A 26,406-nucleotide genomic window follows, 5' to 3' on the forward strand; every position below is an offset into this window, starting at 1 on the left:
TATTCAATGTGCAAAAATCCAATATTGCTTCTCTCCGTCTGTAATATATATGTGGGAAGAAAAGCAAACTCTTCCACATGATAAAACCAACAAACAAGAAACATATCGAAAGATTTCTGAATTTGAAGACCCTCCATTGGAGCATGTAAATGCTATGATTTTGTTAGGAAAGTGTATGTAAAGTAAATCAACTTTCAATTTAAAAAAAAAAGAGATCTGAAAGCTAAACTAAATATGGTAGAAATGGCCCTAAAACTCGGATTTGTTTAGAATCTAACTCCGGCCGCATAAGTTGATAGTTGAGTCATTGGTAGGATTTTATCTGAGTGGCAGTGAAGCTACGGAGCGTGAATGCCCAGAAGATACAAAATTATTACTTGCATCCTTGGATGAGAATGAATGGGAGGTTAAAAGAGATGGCAAGAGATTTTTGATTTGGTTTTCTTGGTTAAATGTGTTAAATTTTTAAAACATATACAGTATTACATATAATCTATCGGCATAATGCTCTCAAATGTATTGTTTAAATTATGTCAAAAAACAACAATGATGTCATTGTGGAAAACACAATGATTGATTACATGGTAGGCAATTAGAATTTAGAAATAGAAAAATATATGGTAGATATATCAAGCTCTATAAGAATGTTTCTTCTCCATATAAATCCAGATGAACATTTAACTGACAATGAACATTTCATACAACCTTAGTAGAAAACTTCATTGCTTAAGATACACTGTATATGATTTATATAGATGTTGTGATGTAATGATAGCTAAAAACGGACAACTTATTGCGCATATTTTAGGAATAAGTACTAAATTAAGTATTATTCTTAATTTGTCAAGTATTGTTATGAATGAAATGATCAGAGAGTGTTCAAATGTAGAGGGTAAAATGGGAATAAGGGTGATTAATCAGTAATAAGCATCTTAGCCACATTGATGGTACTTTACTAGGTGCTTTATTGAATATGTCTCCGAGTTTGAGTGAACTTGATTTGCATAATTGTAGATTAACAGGTGGCGTAATCACATGATCATAGAGGTTTGCAATAAAGGAAATAAATTGGCTTTAGGGATGCTAAATATCAGTGATATCAATTTCAGCAACATTGATGGTACATTAGCCTACTTGGTTAATTATTATTTCCCCAGAAGCATTTTTTTTATACGTAATTGTATATGGTGACGCTAAGAATCATATGGTTTAATTAGCACGCCTAATAGACCAGTTGTTTTAGTATTATCCGCCGTGGAAACAATCTTGGCAACACTGATGATACTTCACTTTAGTTCTTGATTGAATATATCTTCTAAGCAGATTGATGAACTTTGCATATCTTTAATTGGAATTTTTTTAGGTTTTGCATTGAATATGATCAGAAATCTGGCTATTAGGAAAGTTTGTATTAGTATTAAATAGAAATGCACTGGTATTGTTCAAGAAACATTGCTAGTTTATTTATTCTCATAATTTGACAATTTTAAAATACATTTATTTTCTAAATTATCAAACAGTGATATGAAAAAAGAGAATTGAAATATTTATATATTCGTATTTTGTGGAACATTATTTACCTCCGCCAAGGAGGTATATGAATCGGTCGTGTGTTTGTTTGTTAGCAGGATTACTCAAAAACTAATTACAAGATCTTTCCCAAAATTAAAATACAGATAGATAGGACCACTCCATTAAACTTTGGAGGCAATCCGGACCACAGTCCCAATTCTGGACCACTTTTAAAAATTATTTTCAGACTTGCTAGTGTTAAAATATAGGACAGAAATTTCAAAAGCCGGTGAGCAGTCTTAAAGTAACAAGTAAACTAAAATTGTATTTTCTTGAGAACTACTTGTCCAACAAACTTCATTTTTGTACAAGTAGTTTTATGACATTAGATTTAATGTACAAGTTTGTTTCTTTTCAAATTCACTCGTTTGTTTTTCGCGTTTCCGTTTTATTGTTATTCGGCTGAAGCTATTGTTAGTTGAAACTCGCACATGCTTGTAGTGAAATTAGTTAGCCACACACAGCATTAAGACACACATTTTCCAGTGACTAAATCTTACAGTAGGAGTGGCTTTCTAGTTATGTTTATGTTTTTTATCAAAATGTAAATGACTGCAAACATTATTGACTATTTACTGTATTTACAAAATATAAAAAAAAAATCATATATCTTATTTATTCATGTTTACATGTTTTGATATCTAATGCAATAAATGTGACTGCATTCATGGTACAATGTTCATAGGGTGAAAAAGAGTTGATGGTAAGAACATGACTCAGTCAAGTATAATTGTGTATATTATGTATTTCCTATTCAATTGTAATTAAGTGATCAATTAATCTTGAAAATTAGTTACAAATTTGTATTTAAAAATGTGATAAAAACACAACTGTGTAAACTTATATTTATAGTTAGTTATAATTATATAGTAACATTTTTTAAGAAAAAGAAAAACTGATTTTGATATTTTTACACTTTAATAATTACAATTAGCCAAACTGCATTGCCACTCATTATTAGTAATGATGTGTAGGCCTAGGATGTATATCCTATCTGTAAGGCAATCACATCTACTGCTAGGTAACACTGCTTTCCAAAGTCTCTGAATTTAGTGAATTCATTTAAAACCATGAATATGTAAACTGTTTTTCAATTAGTCCATATATAGATGATTTCCATTGTGTCAGAGAGATGTCGGAGGCCCAGTTTCTCCTTCAACATATCTAATAGGAACTAAAAAGACAAATATAATACAAATATTAGGGTTGTCACAAGGAGCATTATCTTGTGTATGGGGGAGAATAGTGAGCAAAAACTGTGATGTCACAAGGAGCATTATCTTGTGTATGGGGGAGAATAGTGAGCAAAAACTGTGATGTCACAAGGAGCATTATCTTGTGTATGGTTTGGGGGAGAATAGTGAGCAAAAACTGTGATGTCACAATACCTTCTATTAATAAAAATAATAATCTGATTATGTAACCAATTAAATATTTAACTTTTATAGAGTTGACACTAACCCGGATATCGTGTTGGCATATCCGCAACATCTATTGCGTTTTGGTGTTTCCATGGTGAGATAACCCACAGTGGCAAACCTGGAATGAAAAATAAATACAAACGTTTCAAATAAGATTTGATTGTTTTCTATTTAGATTTCTGTTTTCGCAATATATGTAGGCCTAGGCTAGTGAATACCTGCAACGCCGAATCCCACGGCTGCTACAAGAACTGGTTCACGGTCCCAAGATAGTTTCAACCAAGGAATCACACCTAAATAAAAAGAAATATGCAAAACCAAAAAATGATTAAAATAATAATTCATAATTAGGCCTAGGCCTATATAATAATAATTTATTTTAAACGTATTAGTTTAGTTACTAACTAGCTAGTACATAGGCCTACATAGGTGTTGGCTAATTAGGCCAGCCGAAATGTCCTTACTAAGACTAGAGAGCTATGCCTACTAGCCTAGGCTAGGTTTAGCCGTAGGACTGCCCGAACGGCTGCGCTCTCCAGCCTCTGGCCCTAGGCTAGCCTCTAACTAGCTAGCTAGACCTCCCTCCCTACCCGGCCTAGCTAGCTAGCCTAGTAGGCTAGGCCTAGAATTATTTATAGTAGTAGCCTAGTCTAGAACACTATTAAAGGTGAATAAATATCATTATAACCTTTTCTCCAAGCTTGCTTAAAAGGTCCAACCACCCGTGTTGTCATATTTTTATTAGAGATTTTTTTTAAGTAATATTTATTTCAAGACGATTTAATTATTGACCTAGCCCTATGATAATTGACCCGTGACGACTTCAACGTGTTAGCTTCCTAGACTCCCATACTGTTTTTGTTTATGTGTAAATACTTTACTTGAGAAACAAACAGAAAATTGTATGAAAAATTAGTTCAATGAACAAAAACAATAATATAAGTTGTAAAGATATAAAATATATCACACAATAGCAGGTAGCTATAGGCATAATTATACTAGGCCTATATTATGTAAAATATTTTAACAGCTGGTGCATGAAGACTATGTCTGCCACGTCGGTGGAGGCGATGTGTCACACAACAATATTTTGTCGTAGCGCACACATTTTGGATTTGGATGTAATAAATAAATAATAATATTGCTTATTTTATATTCAGGCGGACTTCGTACAGGGTTAAATGTATTTTTGCTTTGTTAAGTACGTATGTTTATTAATACTGCGCTGCTATTATTCCCATATTTGCAGATCCCTAGCTAGCTAGCTTATGTTTATGTAGCCTAGTAGGCCTAGGCCTACTAGCTAGGCCTGTCAGTGTCACGATAAATATGGTCCGGGGCCAAAATCGGTTTTGGCTCTAAAATTGTGGCCAAAAGCAGTCCGCCACTGCCAAAATCGGTCCGGGCTTTTCTTCTGTCGATTTTAATTGAATTACTAGGCCTATGATGCTGTTTTAAGTTGTTTATGGCTAGAAAAATATCCCATGATATATATTAGTATGTTATCTTGTCGGATAAATACTATAAGTATAAATAAATGTATTTTATCTAAAAACATGACTTAGGTGTTCACTCTTATTTCGGCCTGCCACACACTCACATGAACGGGTATGAGACGCTGATATTGCCAGCTAGATTTTATTTATGATTGAGGCCTTTTTCATTCCTCAGCCTAATCAATAATTGGATAATTGTTTTATAATAATTGTATTGAATTGATATATTGATTGATTAACCATAAATAATTAATAAATTAAATTGTTTTTAACATCAAGGGGAAACGAAGATGTTAAAAAAGAACAAAATGGATTAAAAACAGGCAGAGATACATATTGTATACAAAAAGCCTAACAATTAGTACTAATTATTGATGAGTTACTACTAATAATGATAATAAAAAAACAGGCTTAATTTATAATATTAAAATAACAAATAAAACCCCGTAGTTTTCAATATAATGACTAATCATGGCCTTTTTTTAATGATATATACATTATGACTCATTTTGCGCACCATATATTTGTAAGACCGGACCATATTTGGCGGCCAAAAACAGTCTTACTGCCCGGACCGATTTTATCCAGGCCGGACCAGTTTTGGCGGCCAAAATTGGTCCGGCCGGACAGGTTTTGGCAGCCATAAATGGTCCCCCGGACTGATTTTGGCAGCCAAAACTGGTCCGCCGGACCGATTTTGGCCTGGACTGATTTTGGTGTGACAGGCCCCTGCCCTAGGCTAGACCCTATTATATGCATTATTACTAAAAACAAGAGAGACTCTGCGCTGTGTAGGAGCCTAGCTAGGTAGAAGTGGCTCCTGCTGCTGTTTCGTGTGGTAGACTTGCTGGATTCCCGACTTGCTATGCCTACTTATAGAGACTAGCTACTGTATATAGGCCTAGTGTGTTTACAACTCCCTGCCCTGGTGTAACTATGAACTAGGTAGGCTAACTAGGCCTATCCCAAAATATTAGGCAGTGTCTGTATATTAATAAAATGGCTGTCTGTGAGTGTGTGCTTTGATCTGACACTACTGTGCCTTTTGATATTTATAGGTATAAAACAGACAATAAATACTATATATGAAGCAAACTTAAATAGAAAATGTTAAATATTAAAAATTTGCCTATTGTATTGAGCACAATTATTTTTAAAAGGTATACAATAAAGAATAACTATTTAAAAAAATACTTACATTTATCATAATGATATAATAATATTAATAATATTAATATTAAATAAAAACAATAAATTCTTCTGTTTTTTTTTTAAAATAAAGAACTAGTCACTAGGCCTAGTTAGATATAGTAAGTAGGCTAGCTTGATCACTTTGACCATTGTGATTCACTTTGTTTTAATCTTAAATAGTAATACTGTAATCATTACAATACATCATTTAGGCCTATTTGTTTGTTACATTTCAGCCCCGTGGAAAATGCAAGATAAAATTGTTATGTTTATTATTATTTTATTATTATTACTTTCAATTTTAACTAATGTATGTAGGCTATTTTTTGTTACATTTTGTTTTGCAGCTATATGGAAGATTCAAGAAATTTTGTATTAATATCAGCAATTGTTCTTTAGATTGTCAATAGCTGTACATCAATGAGCTGACAACCAATAAAAGGGAATTGACCGTGGTGAGGACCATTCTTGACTGACAGTGGAGAGGACCAGTCTTGACTCACAGAGGAGAGGACCAGTCTTAACTGACAGTGGAGAGGACCAGTCTTGTAGTTTTAGACGGAAACTGTGACAGTGACTCCTATCACTAAAGTAACCGACGAAGACCCCACCATGGCAGGAACAACCCCGCTGGTGCCCATCATTAATCTTGCCAACAGCATCATTGGCGTGGGTGTACTCGCAATGCCATGGTGTTTTAATAAGGTACTGGAATCCTTTAAAGATGTCTTGTCCCCCTAAAATTTAAATAGCCATCATTTTGAAGTTTCAATCAAGTTATTCACTTTAAAAAAAATTCATTTCAGAAAGAAACGAACAAACATAATGATTTCACTTATTAAAAAAAACAAAATAAACCAATAATTTGTACAAAAAACTCAGATTGTAATTACAGACAATTTCTATTTTTTCCTTTAAATTACAGTTTATTTCAAGTAAATAATTTTTTTAAATTTAAATAAATGTGGGTTTTTACAGATCACATTCCTACTAATGCCAACTTTTTTTTAAACTATGATTTCTTTTTTCTGAAATTGAATTCTAAATTTATTATTAAATTAAAACATTCCTCAATTTGATCTTGAAGGAAGTTCAATGAGATGACACTCATTTTCTATCTCTTTATTTTAGTATAAGTGGAATATCTATTTTTTTAAATGTCAGATTACATACATTATGTTACCAAACTTGTTTGTAAAGGTTTAGTTATTCTGTACAATGACAGGAAATTTAATTCAATTTAAATGTTTTACTTTCTTTCAGTGTGGTTTCATTTTAGCATGTTGTTTATTATTATTTTCTGCCTTTCTTACCTACACAAGTTGTATGCTGTTACTACGGGCAGCCAAAGCAACCAAACGTACATCGTACGAAAACCTAGGTAAATGTTGTACACTTTCTTAAACACAAAAAGTTTAAATTAAAATTACCATTCAAAATTCAGTATACAGTAATGATAAATTTCTTTTTTATGAAACTGTCTTGCTATCTAACTAATTATGATGGCGTGTTTCTCTGTTTGTTGTCTGTTGGTACTTCCTTGTCAGGTTCAATGCCACATTTAAAAATAACAAATGAATGAATAAAACATATGTTTGAAAAATAAATTTAAAGAAATATTTACTGTAATTAAAACTTTTTAGTTTTATTTATTTTCTTCAGCCTATCATGTATTAGGTGCCACAGGCAAGATGGCTGTAGAGCTATGGTAAGAATATTATTAGTTGTTGTTTGTCTAATTTCTTGTATATTGTCTTTGGTATTGACACATTTTTGTCACATTTTATTAGTTATGTCAGTAATATGTCAATGATCAATAATATATGCTTAAAGGTTTATGAAAAAATGTCCTGTAATATTGTGTTACATATATACAGTATGTACAGTGTGTGGGATTTGAATTAATATGTTTAAAATTATAATTAAAATTAATTAAACTGTATGAAATATTATGTGGTTTCAGTAAATGTAGAACTTTTTTGATACTGCACTGAAACATTCTGTTTGGTCACAGTATTCAGAATAAGTTTATGTTTTGGTTATTGAACAAATAGATCTGTTTTCAATAATACAATATAAACTAATAATGTATTTAATCTTAGTATCATTGGCCTGTAAATTAATAATGTATTTAATCTCTTTTTAGTATCATTGGCCTGTAAATTAATAGTGTATTTAATCTCTTTTTAGTATCATTGGCTTGTAAATTAATAATGTATTTAATCTCTTTTTAGTATCATTGGCCTGTAAATTAATAATGTATTTAATCTCTTTTTAGTATCATTGGCCTGTAAATTAATAATGTATTTAATCTCTTTTTAGTATCATTGGCCTGTAAATTAATAATGTATTTAATCTTTTTACAGTATCATTGGCCTGTTGTTTTGTTCCTGTGTGTCATTCTTCATAATAATTGGTGATTTGGGACCAGCAATCATTTCAAAATGGCTCTCATTAGAAGTATGTTAATCATTAATTAAATATTATCTATTTTGATTACAGACAGGTACTATATGAAACAGGTGCGTCCAAAAAAAGTACGATAGTATGATAATTACGACAATTTCAAAACCAACTATAAATCTGTTTTGTCAAAAATTGTCTTTCATTATTTACTGACAATTTAAATGTAGAAATGAGTAACACTTTTAGAGAAAAAGGAGTTATCGAATTGTACTAATTGACTGTTATTATACAAATTGTTATTATATACATAACAAGGATTTTTAGTTTTTCCATCATCATGAGGCTAGTTTATTTAATAAGCCTATATTTACTTTCTATTTCACTGCTAGTCTCTAGTTTCAAAAGGCACTTAGCAAAATGGCTACTGACTTTCTGCATAGTAGTTATGTAAGCATTTTTATTTTCTAGATATGAATTATTGCTTTGATTATTTGTTTAGAATACACCAAAATTGAGGGCGTCGCTACAAATGTTTTTAGCAGTAACTGTTGTGTTTCCGCTGGGATTAAAGCGTAGTGTAGAGAGTCTTGCAGCAGTTAGTGGCCTCTCTATGATATTTTATATTTGCTTTACAGCCGATGTAAGTAGTGTGTTCCACTTTTACTTATCTATATATCATTTTAGCTAAAAAGTGTTATCATTACCTACAGTATACCCTAAAAATATACCATATTTATTTTATAATATGTATATGAGAGAGTTTTCTCAGATAAGGACTATAAACTGTACACATCTGGCTTATTTGTACTTAAAAGAACCTAGTACATCTTTTGAGGCGAGTATGGGGTACTAGTACACAATGTCGCACAGCTACTGTTACACTAACCTTCAGACGACAATGGGTTGCCTGCTATTGCGACTCCTGGGCCAAATGAATAAAATAAATGTAAATATGTTAACACGCAGAAGCTTATGCTTTAGTATACGTTAAGTAAGTCTACATTTGTTATCAATGATTAATATTTTTAAATACTTATATTATATTATTATAACTTCAGCGGTGTACTATTTTCTTTGTTTCAGATGTTTTTTAATAGTTTGTATGACTTATCAATAGGAACATGGACGCATGAAAGTAAATTGTGGGACACAAAAGGAGGTTTTATTTGTATCACTATTACGACAATAGCATTTAGCTGTCAGACGTAAGTACTGTATGTTACTGTATTACTGCATTTGGATTGGGTGAATTATACTTGTTTGCGAGTTTGAGAAAGCATTGTATCGTCCCCAATAGTTGATTTTATCACCCTTGATTAGTTTGACCGTGCCTCTATGTAAAACTACAGTAATACAATTAATTACTCTCAGTTATTGGAACAACCATAATATCTACCAGTTGGAACAACCATAATAAATACCAGTTGTAACAACCATAATATCTCCCAGTTGTAACAACCATAATATCTCCCAGTTGTAACAACCATAATATCTCCCAGTTGTAACAACCATAATATCTCCCAGTTGATATTATGGTTGTAACAACCATAATATCTCCCAGTTGTAACAACCATAATATCTCCCAGTTGTAACAACCATAATATCTCCCAGTTGATATTATGGTTGTTACAACTAGGAGATATTCCAGTCGTTACATCTAGGAGATATTACAATTGTTCCAACCATAATATCTCCCAGTTGTAACAACCATAATATCTCCTAGATGTAACGACCGTAATATTAGGGAGGTTTCGCAACTTTACGAATACGATCCCCATTTCATATTCGTAAAGCATTTCGTGTGACGAATATCATCAGTCATATTCGTAACTACAAAACGAGTATAGTTTTTGGTCTATTTTGCATTTTAATCATAAATTATTTATGATTATAATATAATTATAGATTTATTGAAAGTAATTTACTAAAGTAATTTACTAAAATGCCAGGTAAATTTTGATAATTAACAGTTTTTAAAGTCCTCACTCGCTTTGATGTTACGCCAGGCCTAGACAGTCAAGTAAAATGTACATGCACTTCGTTCAAATTTACCGCAGTCATAATATTTGGACGGCGCCCTCAATATTCTTTGCCATGCGAAACAGATTTTTACTGGCTTAAGAAAACGAATACGTGTATATGTTTTAGTATTTTAGCATTGAAAAACCTCCCTATTTTTTTTTTGAATAACCATAATATCTCCCAGATTGAACGATTGTAATATCTCCCAGTTGGAATGACTACAAGATCTAACGAGCTGAAATGAATATACTCCTTTGCGAAATGTGACTTTTAAATTGATGCTAAACAATGTTATTTACTTTGAAATTTCTTTTTCCGCCAGAGTGCTTTTTACAATTTACGAATCAATGGCAGATAGAACAATAAAAAAAATGCAAGAAGTTGTTAAGAACTCAGTTACATTAGTTACTACAATGTACTTTGTTGTAAGTTTGTGTATTTTATAAACTTTATTGAAATATAATTTAAAAATTAGTTTCCATATCAGTTCTATGTTATGAACATTTATTTGATTTCTTCATCATTCACATTTCAATTTGTTGATAAAAATTGTTTTTATTTTTTAGGTTGGTTTATGTGGTTATGTAACATACTACAAACAAGGAATTAAGGGAGACGTGTTACTCAATTTTAAGCCGTCCTTGCTGTCCGACATTTTCCAGATGGGTTTCACTTTCTCAGTTGCTCTTAGTTTTCCATTGGTCATATTTCCTTGTAGGAGTAGTCTATATTCAATGTTTTATTCACAAAGTATGGTAAGAATTGTATTATAAAGTTATTTTAGCTCTAAAAAGAACTTCTATTTGCTGTCAGCCACCACCTTATCTTGGCCAAAATAATAGACGATAGATTTCTTTATGTGATAGTGATTTGGTGTAATGGGTATTGAAGCATGTGATTTTTTCAAGATCTATCAGTCCCTTGCATACACAATGTACATATACGTGATAAAGATACACTAGATCTACTATTTGAAAAGAGATGGGGATCGTCTTCCAATGTATGCACTTCATTGTAGCTGTTATGAGAGGGCAGAACTGAGGGCGATTACTAATATTTTTTTTAATGAAGCTTATTCATTTTTTATTTATTTATATCTCTGCAGTCACACAGTATAGAGAACCCTGGTGGTAGCGGAGGAAGTGTATACATTCCACCCGGCAAATTCAATACGATAACAATGTCGATTATTGCACTTACTCTTACGCTGGGAATCTTAGTTAAAAATGGTAACTATTCAAAGTCGTTGGTTAACGCTTATAGCATAGATATCGTAGGTCGTCGTAAAAGTTTACATATTTATTTACCATTTCTTTTTAGTTGAAACGGTACTTGCATTGACTGGTGCTACTCTTGGTAGTTTTATCTGTTTTATTCTGCCAGCTATCATATACATCAAGACACATGGAGTAGCTAATAAAGGAACAGCAAAGGTAAGCATTTTTCTGCAGTTACTGCAGTATAACGATTATTAGTGACCAGAACATGTAGAGTCTGTGTGGTTAGTATAATCTGTGACTAAATGAAACCTAGAGTTATAAAAAAAAGAATTTGCCCTATCTTTAATTGTAGCTAACTAGAGGGTTCGCTCGCGCACCATCTAGTGGGTGTAACCGTATGCTTCTCGGAAATATGACCAACGCCTCTGGAAACTTAGGCCAGGGTCCTATGCATGTGACTGATGAGTTCTGCATGTTTATTTGTGATGTTTTATGAGGGGTCCTTTAACTTACGAAAAAATATCGTTGTCCAGGAAATATAGCAAATTTGATTATGTGGTAGGGCAAAGTTATAAGGTATTCGTTGGTATTCTATGTGGGACTGTTGTGAAATCCAATTAATGAAGTAGTAAGAATGTTAAATGACATGTAGCTCAGAGAAATAACAACTTTCATACTTATATACAGTTTATAACATTAAAGTTTAAAATAATTTATAATATAAACATTAAAGGTGTGTCGCACCTCATCCTGATACCAGGCCTCCTATTAGGTAATTAATAAATAACAAAAATAATTAGTTCAATCACTAAAATCAATTAGCACGTAAAGTAAAAGCCAGTCATTTCAGCCTTGTCCTGCCACTCCCTATTTCATATAGAATTAATATCAATGAGTTATTCATTGTGCCGTGTATTCGTATTCGTATACTACCGAGGATTAAAAATATTGAATGTCGCCACCAGCGGCCATTTTGCAGGAAGCCAGTTGTAAAACTTGAGTATGTGAATATAACCCTGTGATATCCATAAATTTCGATTGGAAACTCTAGATTTTTTCGTTGTAAAAGACAAACGGAACAATATCGTAATAGTGAAAACTAATGTTATCAAATCTACGTTTCTGAGATAGATGAGGTAGAAATCCAAGGCGGAGACCTTTCCCAAAGTAAGCATAATTTATATATAGATAATTTCATTGTATTTATCTGAACTAACTGAGATTTTAAAGAAATTGTTTCCACCTAGTACACTACAGTATATATACTCTAGTACAGATCTGAATAAAAAGATGTTCTACCACAAAATAAATAATTTAAATTACTTGTTGCCTGTATATAAATAACACATAAAAATAAATTGTTTTTTTGCAGTTTATTCTCGTAATGGGGCTTTCATTAACTGTGATTGGCTTGTATCATAATTTACAAGCGACACCAAATGATGACACAGCGATTCTTGAACCAAATTTTGAAAACCCGCAACCGCAACACTTTAAAGAACCTGTTAAGTTTGAAGTTATAGATCCTGGAATAAAATTGCCGGAAGATAAGATAAAAGGTACAATCATATTATGACAATTCTCTGTAAGCTGGTTTTCCTCAGAAATTATAAAAAGCTCTACTTCCTACTGTTTAAGTTAAATTCTGACAAGAAGGTATTCATATTCATATTCATTTATTATCCAGAAAAATAAAACAAAAAAATACAAAAAGCATAAATTACATAGAACAACAACAAGCAGAGAAAAAAACACAGAACACTATCCTGGGCTAGCAACCATTCTGGGCATGTCTATGGATGACTTATTTATGGGAGAGTTGAATGTTGTTTTACTATCAATATCATGCACCAATTAAAGGCCATTTGATTTATTTTTACTAGAAGATGTGCATAAGGAACCACCTAACCCGCACCCACCAATTGATGTACCTGTTAAACAAAATGAAAAACCAATTGAAAATGTAAGGAAGTTTAGTATTTATTTAAACCTCACTCTTTCAAATGCATGTGAATGCATCTGTAGAGCATCACATTTTAATAAAGCTAATTAAATATTTTTATTTTTCAGATAAATCCAAAAGATCAACCAGTAGTTGATAGTAAGTTGGAACATATTTGTTTAGTACACAGTATTATGACAACCCTTATGGAAAGGACTCTACAAAATTGCTCAAAATGTAGTACTTTATTTATCATTTTCTTGTTCATACTTTGTAGATCAAAAGAAGGAGGAACAAGTTGTTAACAAAGATGAGAACAAAATCAAGGTATGCGACTTTTTTTTATAAGATTAACCAACAAGCCGATATATCACCATTATGAGTCAGTAACTTAAACCCTCAGGCTACAGTAAGTTTTAATTCAGGCCCGAATTGCTCAGTAAAATGTAACAAGATGGTTTTATGTCCAAAATGATGGTACATTTGGTTCCTTAATAATTATAAATAATATAATAAAAATGTATTTTGAATACAAAAAAAGAAAATAAACCAATTATTCTTTGTTTCTTACACTAAGGACTCGCAAGAGAAAGAGGAAGACATGGCAGAAAATGTTATAGAGCAACTCAAGGTACAGTATTTGTGGTTGTTATTTATGTTGACTCCCCTTGTAGATAATAGGGAGCTTTCAATTTACATATTGTGTTGTTGGTTTTCCCTTGAACCTAAAATTCCAAGTGTAGAAGAACATAGTCAGTATTCAAGCATTTCTTTTTATTTGTATTTAATGTAGGAGAAGCAAGTAGAACAAGAAAAAAAGATTGAGGCTCAAGCTGAAGAGATAGAGCTACTAAAAAAGCAGCATGACGAAGAGGAATTAGAAAGAAAAGAAAAAGAAAAGCAGGAGATTTTAGAAAAAGAAGAAAGAGAAAGAAAAGAACTGGAGGAAAAACGTCAGAAAGAACATGAAGAGGCGGTAAAAGAAGTGAAAGAAAAGGAAGATGCGGCCATCATTGAAAAAGCTAAAGAAGTGATTGAACAGGCTGCAGTATTAAAGGCTGTTCTTCCTCAAGTTGGAGATCAACAGCTTGGAATAGGTGCTCAGCAAGACAATCCTGCCTTTGGAGGACTTCCTCAACAACCTGTTCAACCTATAGCACCTTTAGATCAATTACAAGGTGCCAATGCAGTAGCACAAGGTTTACTACCACTAGATCAGGGAGTTCAGCCTGTGGGTGTTGGTGATACAGGTGGCCAAGGAATGCAAGTAGGCTTAGGTGGACCAGTGGGCCATGGGATTCAACCAGGAGGTGCTGGTTTAGGTGGGCCAATGGACCTGGGGGTTCAACCAGGTGTTGGTTTAGGTGGGGCAATGGACCCGGGCGTCCAACCAGGAGTTGTTGGCTTAGGTGTTCACGGAGGTAATCAAGGAGGTTTAGGGATTCAAAATGTTCCGCTTGGTGGAATTGATGGACCATTCAACCAAGGAATTCAGGTTGATGGTTTAAATCAAGGGGTTGGCCAAGGACAGCAACCTATTGGAATCGGCCAACCTGTTGCTGGTGTTCAAGCTGGTGGCGTAGGAAGACAAGTTGAGCAAGTAGGTGCCATCCAACCTGATGGTCTAGGTAATGAAGGATTTCAACAACTTGATGTTCAACCAAAAATGGTTCTTCAAGAAGGAGATCCAGCACCTCAACTAGGTAACATTCAAGTAGGACTTGGTGCTCAACCAGATGCACAATTTCAGAATATTCCACACCTAAATCCAAATTTACATGAAATGGCAATTGATGATCAACACAATTTGAAAGTTCCAGAGGTAAATGCAAATTTGCAAAAGGTTCGTGATCAACCAAATTTGAAATTTCAAAAGGATCCCGGTTTAGATCCTCGGGCAAACATAGCAGAATTCCAAGGTGCGGCAGTTAATGCTGATGAAAAATTATTTGATCAACAGGAACACAAAGATACTGGTTTAGATAATGTAAAGGAACGACAAGAAAGAGACGTGAAAAATCTAGAAAGTCATGTCAAGATCGAAAATGATGTAAAAAAAAATTCTGCTAAAAAAATGCAAAAGGTAGAATCAAAGTCAAAAGATGGAATTATTGAACAGAACCAAAAATCGACTCTAACTTTTGAAAAGAAAGGAAAAGCTGCTGCAGAATATCTGCAACTTGAACTTGCAAATGACCAAAGGAATAAAAATGAAAATGCTGGTGAACCAGATATAAAAGAGAATGATGTTGTGCTAGAGAAGGCAGTAGAGGACAATAATGCAAATGCCAAAAATGTTAAAGATATAGCTGAAGATGGAGTTGAACAGAAAAAGAAGATAGAAATGTGATCGTAGAGTTCTTTTTCTGGTCAATTTACACCAGTCGTGTATTTGTGAATGGGTTGCAGAATTTGTTTTGGATAACAAATTTGGAACCAACTAATTTTGTGAGTTTTGCAAATTGTGCAGTCGAATGTTCTCATTGTTCAAGCACCCTGTACCAAATGTTTTATCAAACTATTTTTTTTAATATATAAAGACACTTGGAATCTGATCGTAAGCAAGTGAACATATACTATTTTATAAACCTATATGTAACCAAATTATAAATATTTAATTTTATAATAATAAGCTTTAAAAAGTTCAAATACTCGGCACACATTTTCGTATTAAATCATTCATGAAACTTTTCATTATTATCACTAGTTTGAAATCACATGTAAATAATTGATTCACGTTGTTGCCTCAATTATGATTGTTTTACATAATTCCATTAATATTATGTCACTCAAAGCAAAGACATATTTTGACAATTAGAATTTACGGTGTCCACACAGCCGTTCGAAGTCATTATATTATTGATTAATTATCAGATTGTTCAATTCTGCGGAAATAATAGTGCTATGAATTCGACCGTGTATAAACATGATATGTATATACAGTAATTTTTTTTAGGTAACACTTCAGACGATGTTTTGCGTAAACAAAGACATTTAAGTGTTAATATAGTATAATATTTAATGTTTTCATTTAATTTTGTTAAATATAAATTAAGAACGGTAATATTTTGAATACATGTGTAAATATAAAAGCAAACCAATGCATCATTGTTTCCGTAAAAAAAAACATTGTAGCCTAATGTTATCAAATTTATATAGCGCTTTTAACAATAAATATTGTTCCAAAGCGCTGAAAAGAAACATGGGAGAAAAACAGATTGAATTACAAAGAAAAAAAAAATATTGGTTTTTAACAGGGTTGTGAAAACATCGATAGATTGTGCATTTCGAATTGAATTAGGAAAGTTTATCATAACAAATGAATTTGTCAATTTTTTTATAATTACGAGGATCAAGCTCTTTATTTTTTCGGACTAAATAATTGCAATATATATTTTGTTATTTCATGCTTATGCTCTGTAGATTATTTTGTAATGGTTTATAACAGTTAGTTTTGGTCTTACATTAATACAGACAAATAATCTAATATTTGAATTGATGAACACTTTTAAATTGCATTGTTTTTATGACAATTATTCAAAAATAAACGCAAAAGGACTAGACTTATTATTTTATAGCATTGAATTTCTTCTATTTCAGTTATACTGTACACATTTACTCTATGTTTATGGCATTGAATTTCTGTGATAACATCAAGATGAGGTGGTGTACAAATACATCAAGTATAAAAAGATAGATTATAATTCTTGGAACATCAAAACGAGGACAGTCCTCAAATTAAACTAGTTAGTAGACTATACAATGACGATACAAGATGGATCATTATGATCTTTACCGTTTAAGTTTTAACGTTAAGAAGTCAAATTCACCTCACGACTTCATGGAATACCTAAAATAGATCACTACCCTAGTTAGATAAATTGTGTGACCTTCGACTCGAAGCTTTATTGTTGAAATCGAAATGTGTAATCTTTTTATCCAATAATATAACAAACCTGTATTATTCTAACTTCTCACAAAATAGGAACCTCGGCCTCCGCAGAATAACAATATGTAAATAGGTTCAGTACTTTTAAGATACACAATTAAAAATGTCAAGATTACTACTTGAGTCACACACAGTTCAAACATACCAATTATTCCCAAATGGTCCATTAATTTCAATTTATTTCCACAATATAACAACATATTATACTATTCCAATTATTATTATACAATAACATGTTACTAAATGGTTAGTTACTACTGTATAGATCAACTTGCATATGAATACAACAAAAAAAGGGGAGAGTCATGATAAGTCACAAAGTTCAACCCACTCCAAAATATATAACATTAAATGTGAAAGAAAAAACAATTATTTAATACATAAACTAAAAAAAAGAAACAAAGCTACAATTTCTATTCACTTTATCCGGTCTTATGAAATACAGTATATATTTAACGTTTATCATATCTAGATAGTATAATAGGTCTTGTAGTTATAATCTCATTTAGAAGGTGTGGCATTTATAAAAATAATAAATTCCAAATGTGTTGTGACAATTTTGGGTAGGGTACAGTATTTCCACAAACATACACATGTATTTTAAAAATATTCAGATTGAATAAAATAAAATATGATACAGGATGACTTGGAAACAGTATTAATTTACACTGGCCAACTTGAGACACACTCGACCCATGATGGTAATAAATGGCTCAAAATAGTAGAACGCACTATGTCTAACGACAATGAAGCGTAATGGCAATGAATGCAATTCATAAAAATAATTGTAATTTTCATTTTTTTTTTATTAGTCTTCAAACATCTTCATTTCTTTTATTCAACCATTAAAAGATATCTGTGCCATTCAGTGTTCAACATGGTGCAGTATTAGGCCTATCTGCTACTTGTTGTTTCCTGTACAATCAGTAGTCAGACAACTGTGCTCAAGAATTGATTCACCGAGATGACTTTAAGAGTGCTCAGTCTTCCAGCCATATGAAATATAATTTTACTCTTACTATCCCCATCTCAATTCCTCTTGTGCTTCCCGGATTGATTACTTCTTTTTGTAATTGCAATCAACATCTGTAACCAGATCCAACATTATCATTATTGCATCACTCTCCGGCCTCTAAAAAAAAATAAATAAACCATTACTCATACATTGACCAAAATTGATATTGACCATGTTTTGATCATGTAAATCTGAAAGAGATATTGACTGCAAGTGGCAACTGCCGTCAAATAAATAAGCAGGCAATATCTATATAATTTATGGAAACTATAATTTTAATGTAAAGTTTTTGTTTTGCAGATCAAATGTGGCATCATCAAAATGTATGGCCACCAAAAATGTTACAATAGCTAGTAATTTATTTCTTGTTGCCAGTTGTGGCAGTTTCACTGTGTAATGGTCAAATATGTGCATTTAACCAATTGAAATGACCTAGATTGCTAGAGAAAGCCAAAGCTTCTAAGTGGACTTTCACACCACTCCTGTTCAGCTAAAGTTCGATTCAGATTGTGCATCCAGCTATAGCGGCTTTTTGTTGTCAAGACACACCACTACGCGCACTTCAAGTTAAAAATTAGCCTGCTGCATCAGGAAGACAAAACATGAGGACGAGAATTTATTTTTGAAGCATTTTTGACAGGCCTCTAGTTACTATCTATATTGTGAATGTGTTACCTTTGTAGGCATACTCTAAAGCACTTGCTATTGTTCTCATATCTGTTTCAATACTTGTTGCCCAATTTTCTACATCTCCTATCTCCTGCAATGATACAAAATACACAATATTAATATTACACCTCTGATTGTTCAGTATTAAAAATAAGTAATTGGTATATACTATTTTATTATAATAAATGACACTGTGTAATTAAAAATAATTTTAAAGACTTTTATATTCGTAATCTGCATTTAATAAGCTTTAAAATGAGGGGTCCTTTAATAATAGATTAAAGTTTTCAAATTCTGGCAAGAGAAAACATAAGAATCACCTTCTAGCTCCGGAAATCTTTGTTTTGAGAAATCAACAATATATTTTTAGTATCTTGAAAGTCATGATTTTCAGATGGAATGCCTCAATGCTCACATTAACTATGTCTTAATTGCACATACAAATATTTTAAAATTGAAATAATACCAATTTTATGTGTTTTAAATTGTAAATATCTTTTGCAGTTTGAAAATTATTCCAACTTACTTGCATGTAGTTTCAATTACTGTATTTAGCTTACCTTTAATGCCTGGTTGAAGTTATCAATAATCTGTAACCACTGAATTGTTTGTCGACTAAATTGTGATGCGCTGTTTTGTAATTTCTTCGCTTCAGTATCAAGTTTTTTTTCATTTGCATATGCCTCAGAAACACTAAAAAAACAACATAAATATTTATATATAGTACATAATAATGTAATACAGTATACAAATAATGAATGTTTATTTGTGGAATTGTACAAATAATGGCATGAGGTGAATGATGAAAGGAAAGTGGAAATATAACCTTTTAGTTACAGGCTCATATGCAAGGAAAATTAGCTCCAGCTCGATATTTGTGCCAAAATAAATTTTAATTGGCCAACTTTGTTATTCTTGAGTTGCTGAATTAAAAAAAGACATTCCACACTGAACTTTGTCATCCATGGTATCATTGGAAAGGGAATGTAATACTGATCATTTTATTCAATTACATCCATATCAAAAAATACATAGTTATTTAACAATAAAAAGTCAGTAAACGTCACATGACCAATATAGGTCAAAAGGTCAACATTTTAATTTCTCAAATATTTTACTGTTTGGTATCGTAGGATAGCGTTTTTATTCTAAATACAGTTTCACTAATATATATTCGATTTTCCTTTGTTTATTGTCATAATTTTCCAATTATGTAAATAAATTGTTTTTAAATGTACAATGAAAAAGGTCTCCTTCATTGTCCCTTTGTCAAATTCCAAAAAAATTTTAAAAAAAAGATTTCGAAAAAAGTGGGTCATTTTGAAGTATCATAATAGTTATTAACTTTCACCAAAAATTGGTCGAAAAAAAATCATTTAATTGAAATACAGACGTTTTTTGGTTCAAAAAATAACTTTGACTTCCAGTCAAAGTTTTTGATCAAAACATATCTCATAATGCAACGCGCTTATTTGGCTACTCTGTATGCATTAATCATAAAACTTTCTCGTGATCTATGTGAAAAGACCTTCTCAATCGTGACGAGTTGTAAACAATCCTAATTAGCATCATGCATAATGTATACTCATGGTTTGAAATCTTCGTTTACTTTCGCTTGCGACAATTTTCCAGACGAAATGTAATCAAACTAATTTACCTGTTAATTACGTAAACAATAAGATCAAACAACCATTGCTTTGCAGGTAAATTAAAAATTTTGTTTGAACTTGGAGGTAAAGTCATTGATTTTAGTACTTTTTATTCGAGCAAGTTCATACAACTACTAAAAGCAGAAACGTAACTTTGGAAAGTAATTTAGATTTGTCTTATCTGCTAGTTAACGTAGTTTTATTTATAACTATATCTAGTGCAGTGGTGTCTGTTGTTTTTTTCAAACATAGTTTCCTAATAGCATGATTGCATGTTGTAAGCCTATATATACATATATATATATATAAATAAATAAAATAACAGCAGAAAACTTGGTTACTTCATTGTTTTAATCACTACAAATTTGTTTCGTACGACCAGCAAATTTGTAGTGATTAAAACAATGAAGTAACCAAGTTTTCTGCTGTTATTTTATTTATTTATTTATGCTCTACCTCGGTATTGAGCACTCTATCCTAACGGTCTGATAATTTCAACCTGAGTATATATATATATATATATATATATATATATATAAATCCAAAGGCAAATTACTGAAAAAAATGACAATGCTGTGGGTATCAGTGGCTGGATCTCAATGGAGATACAAAAATAAAAAACGAAAAGCTAAATCAAAACGATACAGAAACAGCCAGAAAAGTTAGCAGAGCTTTCGGGCAACACTAGCCCTTTATCAGTGCAAGTGAAGGAATTTGGATAACGTCATATATATATAAATCCAAAGGCAAATTACTGAAAAAAATGACAATGCTGTGGGTATCAGTGGCTGGATCTCAATGGAGATACAAAATAAAAGCGAAAAGCTAAATCAAAACGAGAAGTAAAACAGCCAGAAAAGTTAGCAGAGCTTTCGGGCAACACTAGCCCTTCATCAGTGCAAGTGATCAATAAGTAAATCGATGAAAAAATTGTTGTTTATTTAAATTAATTTATGTACACATTCTATATTATATATATTGCAAATTTGTGTGACCATAAAGGCAGGATAGAAAAGTGAGTGGCCACCTTTTTAATGTTGTTTTTGTTATCCAAAGCGGTCACAAAACAGGCAGTACTGTTGGATTTCATGTGGGTTGATAGTTCACACATAAAGGAAATAGAAAATTCACAGCTGGTCTTTTTTTCTTTGTATGCTAGAATTTTTAATTTTTCATTAAAAACAAAATGAAAAAAATATCACACGATCCTTTAATACTGTACCAATATTGAACACACTGTTTACACACAATCGTCTAATCAAATGACAGATACTACAATGTTATTACTCGTGTGTGTATTGTGTGTGATGTGTAACATGTGTTGTTTCATATCCATTTTAAAATGTATGCAAAGTACATAGTATAATAAAATTCAGGCCTTACCCTCTATTAAGTCTTTCAGTAAGCACTTCAGAGACAAGCATTGCTGATGCTACTGCTTCTTTACGCCGTATTTCTATAATAGCATTGGACAAAACATTATTATTAGTAAACATTTACCCGCATGGTTTTTTAAAGTTATTAAGTACTGCACGCGATGAGAAGGTACTGTTATAAAATAAGAGCTCACTCTTCTCCGATAGGTACTTTTATTATATACTTTAAATTAAAAAAAATATAGTTCCTTTACAACTTGTGGCCAATGGCCAGATTGCATGTAAGTTGTAACCTTTTAATACAGACTCTTAAAATATTATTTAAAACAAAAACCACAATTATATAAAAAATTTAAATACATAAAAATATGAAAAAAATACAGTACAACAGATCAGGCATTAAGCGGGATGAAATAGGGGGTAGGGGGTTGGGTGTTGGGGGTTGGGCAGTTACTAAAGCAGGCAGTTCTAGATGCTAATTGTGATATTTGGTTCCTATAAACAGAGCAATCTCTCATGACTATCAAACTTCGTTAAAAGAAGAAGTCAATTTTTTAGAGAATATTCTTTATGGCCAGGAATCGATGCGATTATTTTTTTACGGTGCGCAATAAAAAATTTATTTTAATGAAATCACGTTTGTTATCATATCTTCTCAAACTTGTATCATAATTAAATCAAATTTGGTACTCATGAATTTCAGGTCATATTTCATCATATGGTAATTATATGCGTAACGTGTATAACGCATGCGTATGCGCGTTTAACATTTTCAAAATTTATTTTTGATGAAATTAGAGTTTGTTTCAGGCAATTTTAAACATTATAAAAATTGCCATGAGTGCAATATTTTTTTACACGCACTGCGCGTAAAGTGTTAATACTGACTCTTTTTGCCCAATTTCTGTTTTACAACCTTTCTTTAGTAACTTCATCACATTTGATTAACTTTTCAACTTGAAACCATGATATTGTTATATGAGCACGTCAAAAGTGACAGGCTACGCACACAGTTAACAAAATAGTGAAAATATGCTAAACTTTAAAATTAATATAGTCCCTAGGTCTAGATCGTCAGAATGCGCCTGGGAACCCCTATTTTGTATTTTATCTTTTTTAAAGTGTATGTGTATCACATGTATTATGAAAATAAAGACTATAAATAAGAGAAAAAAAGTTGATTAGGCCTACCTACCTACGTCATCATAAATAATTGCATATTAAATTAAAAAATAATAATTTCGACAATCAAACAAACTATGACATTTTCTATTAACTAAACTGGGCTTAGCTAGGCCTATGGCTATGCCTTGGCACTTATTAGCCTCCTAGGCTACTAATTACTATAGGCTAGAGTAGTAGGCCTAGCGAATTCGATCCAACTCGGCCCTAAACCGTCTCGGCCAAAGTCAAGTCGGCCCCACGTCAAGTCGGCCCCAAGTCAAGTCGGCCCCAAGTCAACTCGACCCACCTCAACTCGGCCTCAAGTCAACTCGGCCTCACGTCAACTCGGCCAAAAACTAATCCGTCAACTCGGCCTCTAAAAACTATGGCACGCAAAAAGTGCTAATATAGTAGTTAATATTATAGTGGCAAGATAAACATCACACTATCACAGTTCGGTTAGGACTAGGGTCTACATAATAGACGAAATAAAATGGAAAATTCAATATAAATTAATTAAAGGTTAATTCTACTTAATTAACTTAATTTTAAGGTATTGTTCTTTCAAACAAAGTATCACATGATGACTGACGTTTGTATAAAAACTGTTATTTGGCTACTGTATATTCTCATGACTAAAGGGGCATTCACACCTGTTCCGTTTCACGGAACGGAGAACGGCATCGTTTTGTAGAAAATCGAAAAGCGTTAAAACAATAGCAGCGTTTACACCAAATCTGTTCCGTGAAAAATGAACGGCCGGTGAAAAACAACGGAACTGACAGATCTCATAACTTGATAGAAACGGAACGGAAACGAAATAGGGTCTACTTTGACCAATCATAACCCGTTTCGTAGTTTATTACGTCAAGGGTAATGAAGTTAAAAAAGTGCGGCGGGAATTGGAGAGACATCTGATCGCAAGGGGATGTGATTGTGATTTTAATGTATTAAATTATGGATTCATGGAATTTGTCATGGTGTGTGTTGTTACTATCATCGGGAATCTTGTGTCCGTTTTGTAATATCATCTTTAATTAAACTGACAAGATGACCGTATTGGTGAAGCGTCATTCTAAAATAATTGAAGAATTCGTCTTCATTGGTCGCCAGTTACGTTTTACCAATGTTTCAAATTGACCAAATTTCTTTCTTTCGGAACAGACCTCGTTTACCCATTTTCTTTTCCTTCTTTTGGCTAAAATTATAGCGGAAAGAATAATTTCTTCCTCACTATCATCTGATGACTATCCAGAAACGGCTGCCATTTTAACGTTTGCCCGTTGTCACGGAATATGTCACAAAACGGAACAGGTGTGAATGTTTATTGATCAATTTTATTGAACAATACAGGGTGCGGTGGGTGTTAAAAAAACAGATGAGAATGCTAAGGCAATAGTATGTTGTTTAGGAATTCCGTTGTTTAGGACTCAAACAAGATGTTTTTGAGTTTTTGCTTGACAAAATAAAAATACGCCATTTTTTCATGATGATTTCTTCAGTGTGTTTTAGATTAGTTTTTTTGCTTGACAAAATAAAGATCACCAATTTTTCCATGATGATTTCTTCAGTGTGTTTTATAGATTAATTTCCCATACATAAAATGTATTCATTGGATTCTCCATTATAATCAAATCACAAAAGTAATAAAAACAATTTGAATAGCGCACAGTTGCAATAGAACTTTACATGACAGAACATTCCAAATTTGTTTCCATAATCTCTTCGGTGTAGTTTGATTGACATCGTCATTGTACCCCCCCCCCCCCCCCCCAAAAAAAATGTGTGAACAAATTTTGTTACTGTAATATACCATTTTAATGTCACATAGTTATTCACTTTGACCGTATTCATATTGCTAATAATTTGAAAGAGAATATACACAAAAAAAAACATTTTTATTTTACTGTATTAATCTAATAATATCTATATAATAATAGGCCTTCTAAGAATATTTCAATTCTTTCTGGGAACAAAAAATAGATCTAACATTAACAAACATTTAAACAATTTACATTGAAATTTCGGTTTTATTTCGTCTATTATGTAGGCATAACCGTACTATATTTCTGCCATTGTAATAAATGAACTACTATATTAGCACTTTTTGCGTTCCATACTTTTTAGAGGCCAAGTTGACAACAGATTAGTTTTTGGCCGAGTTGGCGTGAGGTCGAGTTGACGTGAGGCCGAGTTGACTTGAGGCCGACTTGAGGCCGACTTGACTTTGGCTGAGACGGTTTAGGGCCGAGTTGACCTGCTAAGGCCTGGCCCTAGACTAGGCCTAGTAGAGGGCCCGGCCCCCGGCCTCCTACAGAGGCCTAATTATTTGTTTACCTTTTTACTTACCTTGTTCATCTTTTCGCATTGCTAGTTTTACTTGGTGTTCTTTTAGCATAACAGACAACATAATTGTTATTCTTGGATAGAATAGGTTAACCTCTAATAAATGCTCAGATAGCTAGGCCTAGGAGTAGTACTACTAGGCTAGTAGGAGGTACGTAGGCCTAGTGTTAGCGCCGCGACCCGCAAATCTTTGCTATGACGTACATGACACTTGCAGGTCAAGATCGTATATCGACCAATGATATTATATAGCCAAAGGCTAGATGGCAAACTGCAATGTATCGCAGTTCAAAAAGTGATTCGCCATCTCAGTATACAGTTGAAAATTAATTTTTTTAAATTAATTACAATAAATACAAATAATCATCTAATTTTAATTTAAAAAAAAATATATATATAAATATTCTTTCTTTTATTCCTGTCCACCCAGGCAGCACTTGCCAGCTCTTATACTATGACGTTATCCAAATTCCTTCACTTGCACTGATGAAGGGCTATGTGTTGCTCGAAAGCTCAGCTAACTTTTCTGGCTGTTTTACGTTTTGATTTACGGTAGCTTTTCGCTTTTTTGTATCTCCATTGAGATCCAGCCACTGATACCCACAGCAGTCATTTTTTTCAGTAATTTGCCTTTGGATTTATAAATATTAAAAGTATAATTTTTTTTTTTCGCGTCCTAAGAGGATATTCATTATGAAGCTTTTTCATGGCAGTAGCTATAGTAGGCCTATCTAAGGTTGACAGTTTTGCGAATTTGTAAACTCGACTGTATAATTTATAGGTCCCAGCTGCTGGACCCAAAAAACGTCTGGGAAAAGAGAGTGAGGGCTCACGGTTGAACGATTTTGGATTCTCGCCCTTTGATTGGGTGACACAAATCAACAGACTGTGGAATAATTTCTCACTTGTACCACCTTGAAGTCACTTGTCTCTAGACTAATGGTTGCATGCCTTTACAGATTATAAGG

At 32.5% G+C, this 26,406-nt stretch overlaps 2 protein-coding genes across 3 annotated transcripts; one reads left to right on the forward strand and one right to left on the reverse strand.

The window, feature by feature from the left end:
• Positions 1-4,080: 4,080 nt before the first annotated feature.
• LOC140063580 (uncharacterized) lies at positions 4,081-17,265 on the forward strand. 2 transcript variants are annotated; one of them, XM_072109964.1, is made up of 17 exons: positions 4,081-4,194; positions 6,080-6,385; positions 6,944-7,061; positions 7,343-7,388; positions 8,047-8,140; positions 8,586-8,726; positions 9,170-9,291; positions 10,431-10,533; positions 10,675-10,863; positions 11,214-11,337; positions 11,429-11,541; positions 12,701-12,887; positions 13,212-13,291; positions 13,399-13,429; positions 13,548-13,597; positions 13,848-13,901; positions 14,064-17,265. In XM_072109964.1, the coding sequence occupies exons 2-17, from the start codon at positions 6,293-6,295 to the stop codon at positions 15,618-15,620; spliced, it is 3,102 nt and encodes a 1,033-aa protein (XP_071966065.1). In that variant the 5' UTR covers positions 4,081-4,194; positions 6,080-6,292; the 3' UTR covers positions 15,621-17,265. The 2 variants fall into 2 exon arrangements, with proteins under 2 accessions (XP_071966065.1, XP_071966066.1); XM_072109965.1 differs by having other exon boundaries at positions 13,215-13,291.
• A 103-nt stretch (positions 17,266-17,368) lies between these two features.
• On the reverse strand, positions 17,369-25,656 carry LOC140063582 (biogenesis of lysosome-related organelles complex 1 subunit 1-like). Its single transcript, XM_072109966.1, has 5 exons — positions 25,442-25,656; positions 21,936-22,008; positions 19,464-19,596; positions 18,910-18,994; positions 17,369-18,351 (listed from the first exon to the last, which is right to left on the reverse strand). Exons 1-5 carry the CDS (start codon positions 25,500-25,502, stop codon positions 18,338-18,340), a joined length of 366 nt encoding a protein of 121 aa, XP_071966067.1. The 5' UTR covers positions 25,503-25,656; the 3' UTR covers positions 17,369-18,337.
• Between the last annotated feature and the right edge of the window lie 750 nt (positions 25,657-26,406).

This window comes from Antedon mediterranea, chromosome 1, assembly GCF_964355755.1.
Source record: "Antedon mediterranea chromosome 1, ecAntMedi1.1, whole genome shotgun sequence".
NCBI classification, from domain to species: Eukaryota; Metazoa; Echinodermata; class Crinoidea; order Comatulida; family Antedonidae; genus Antedon; species Antedon mediterranea.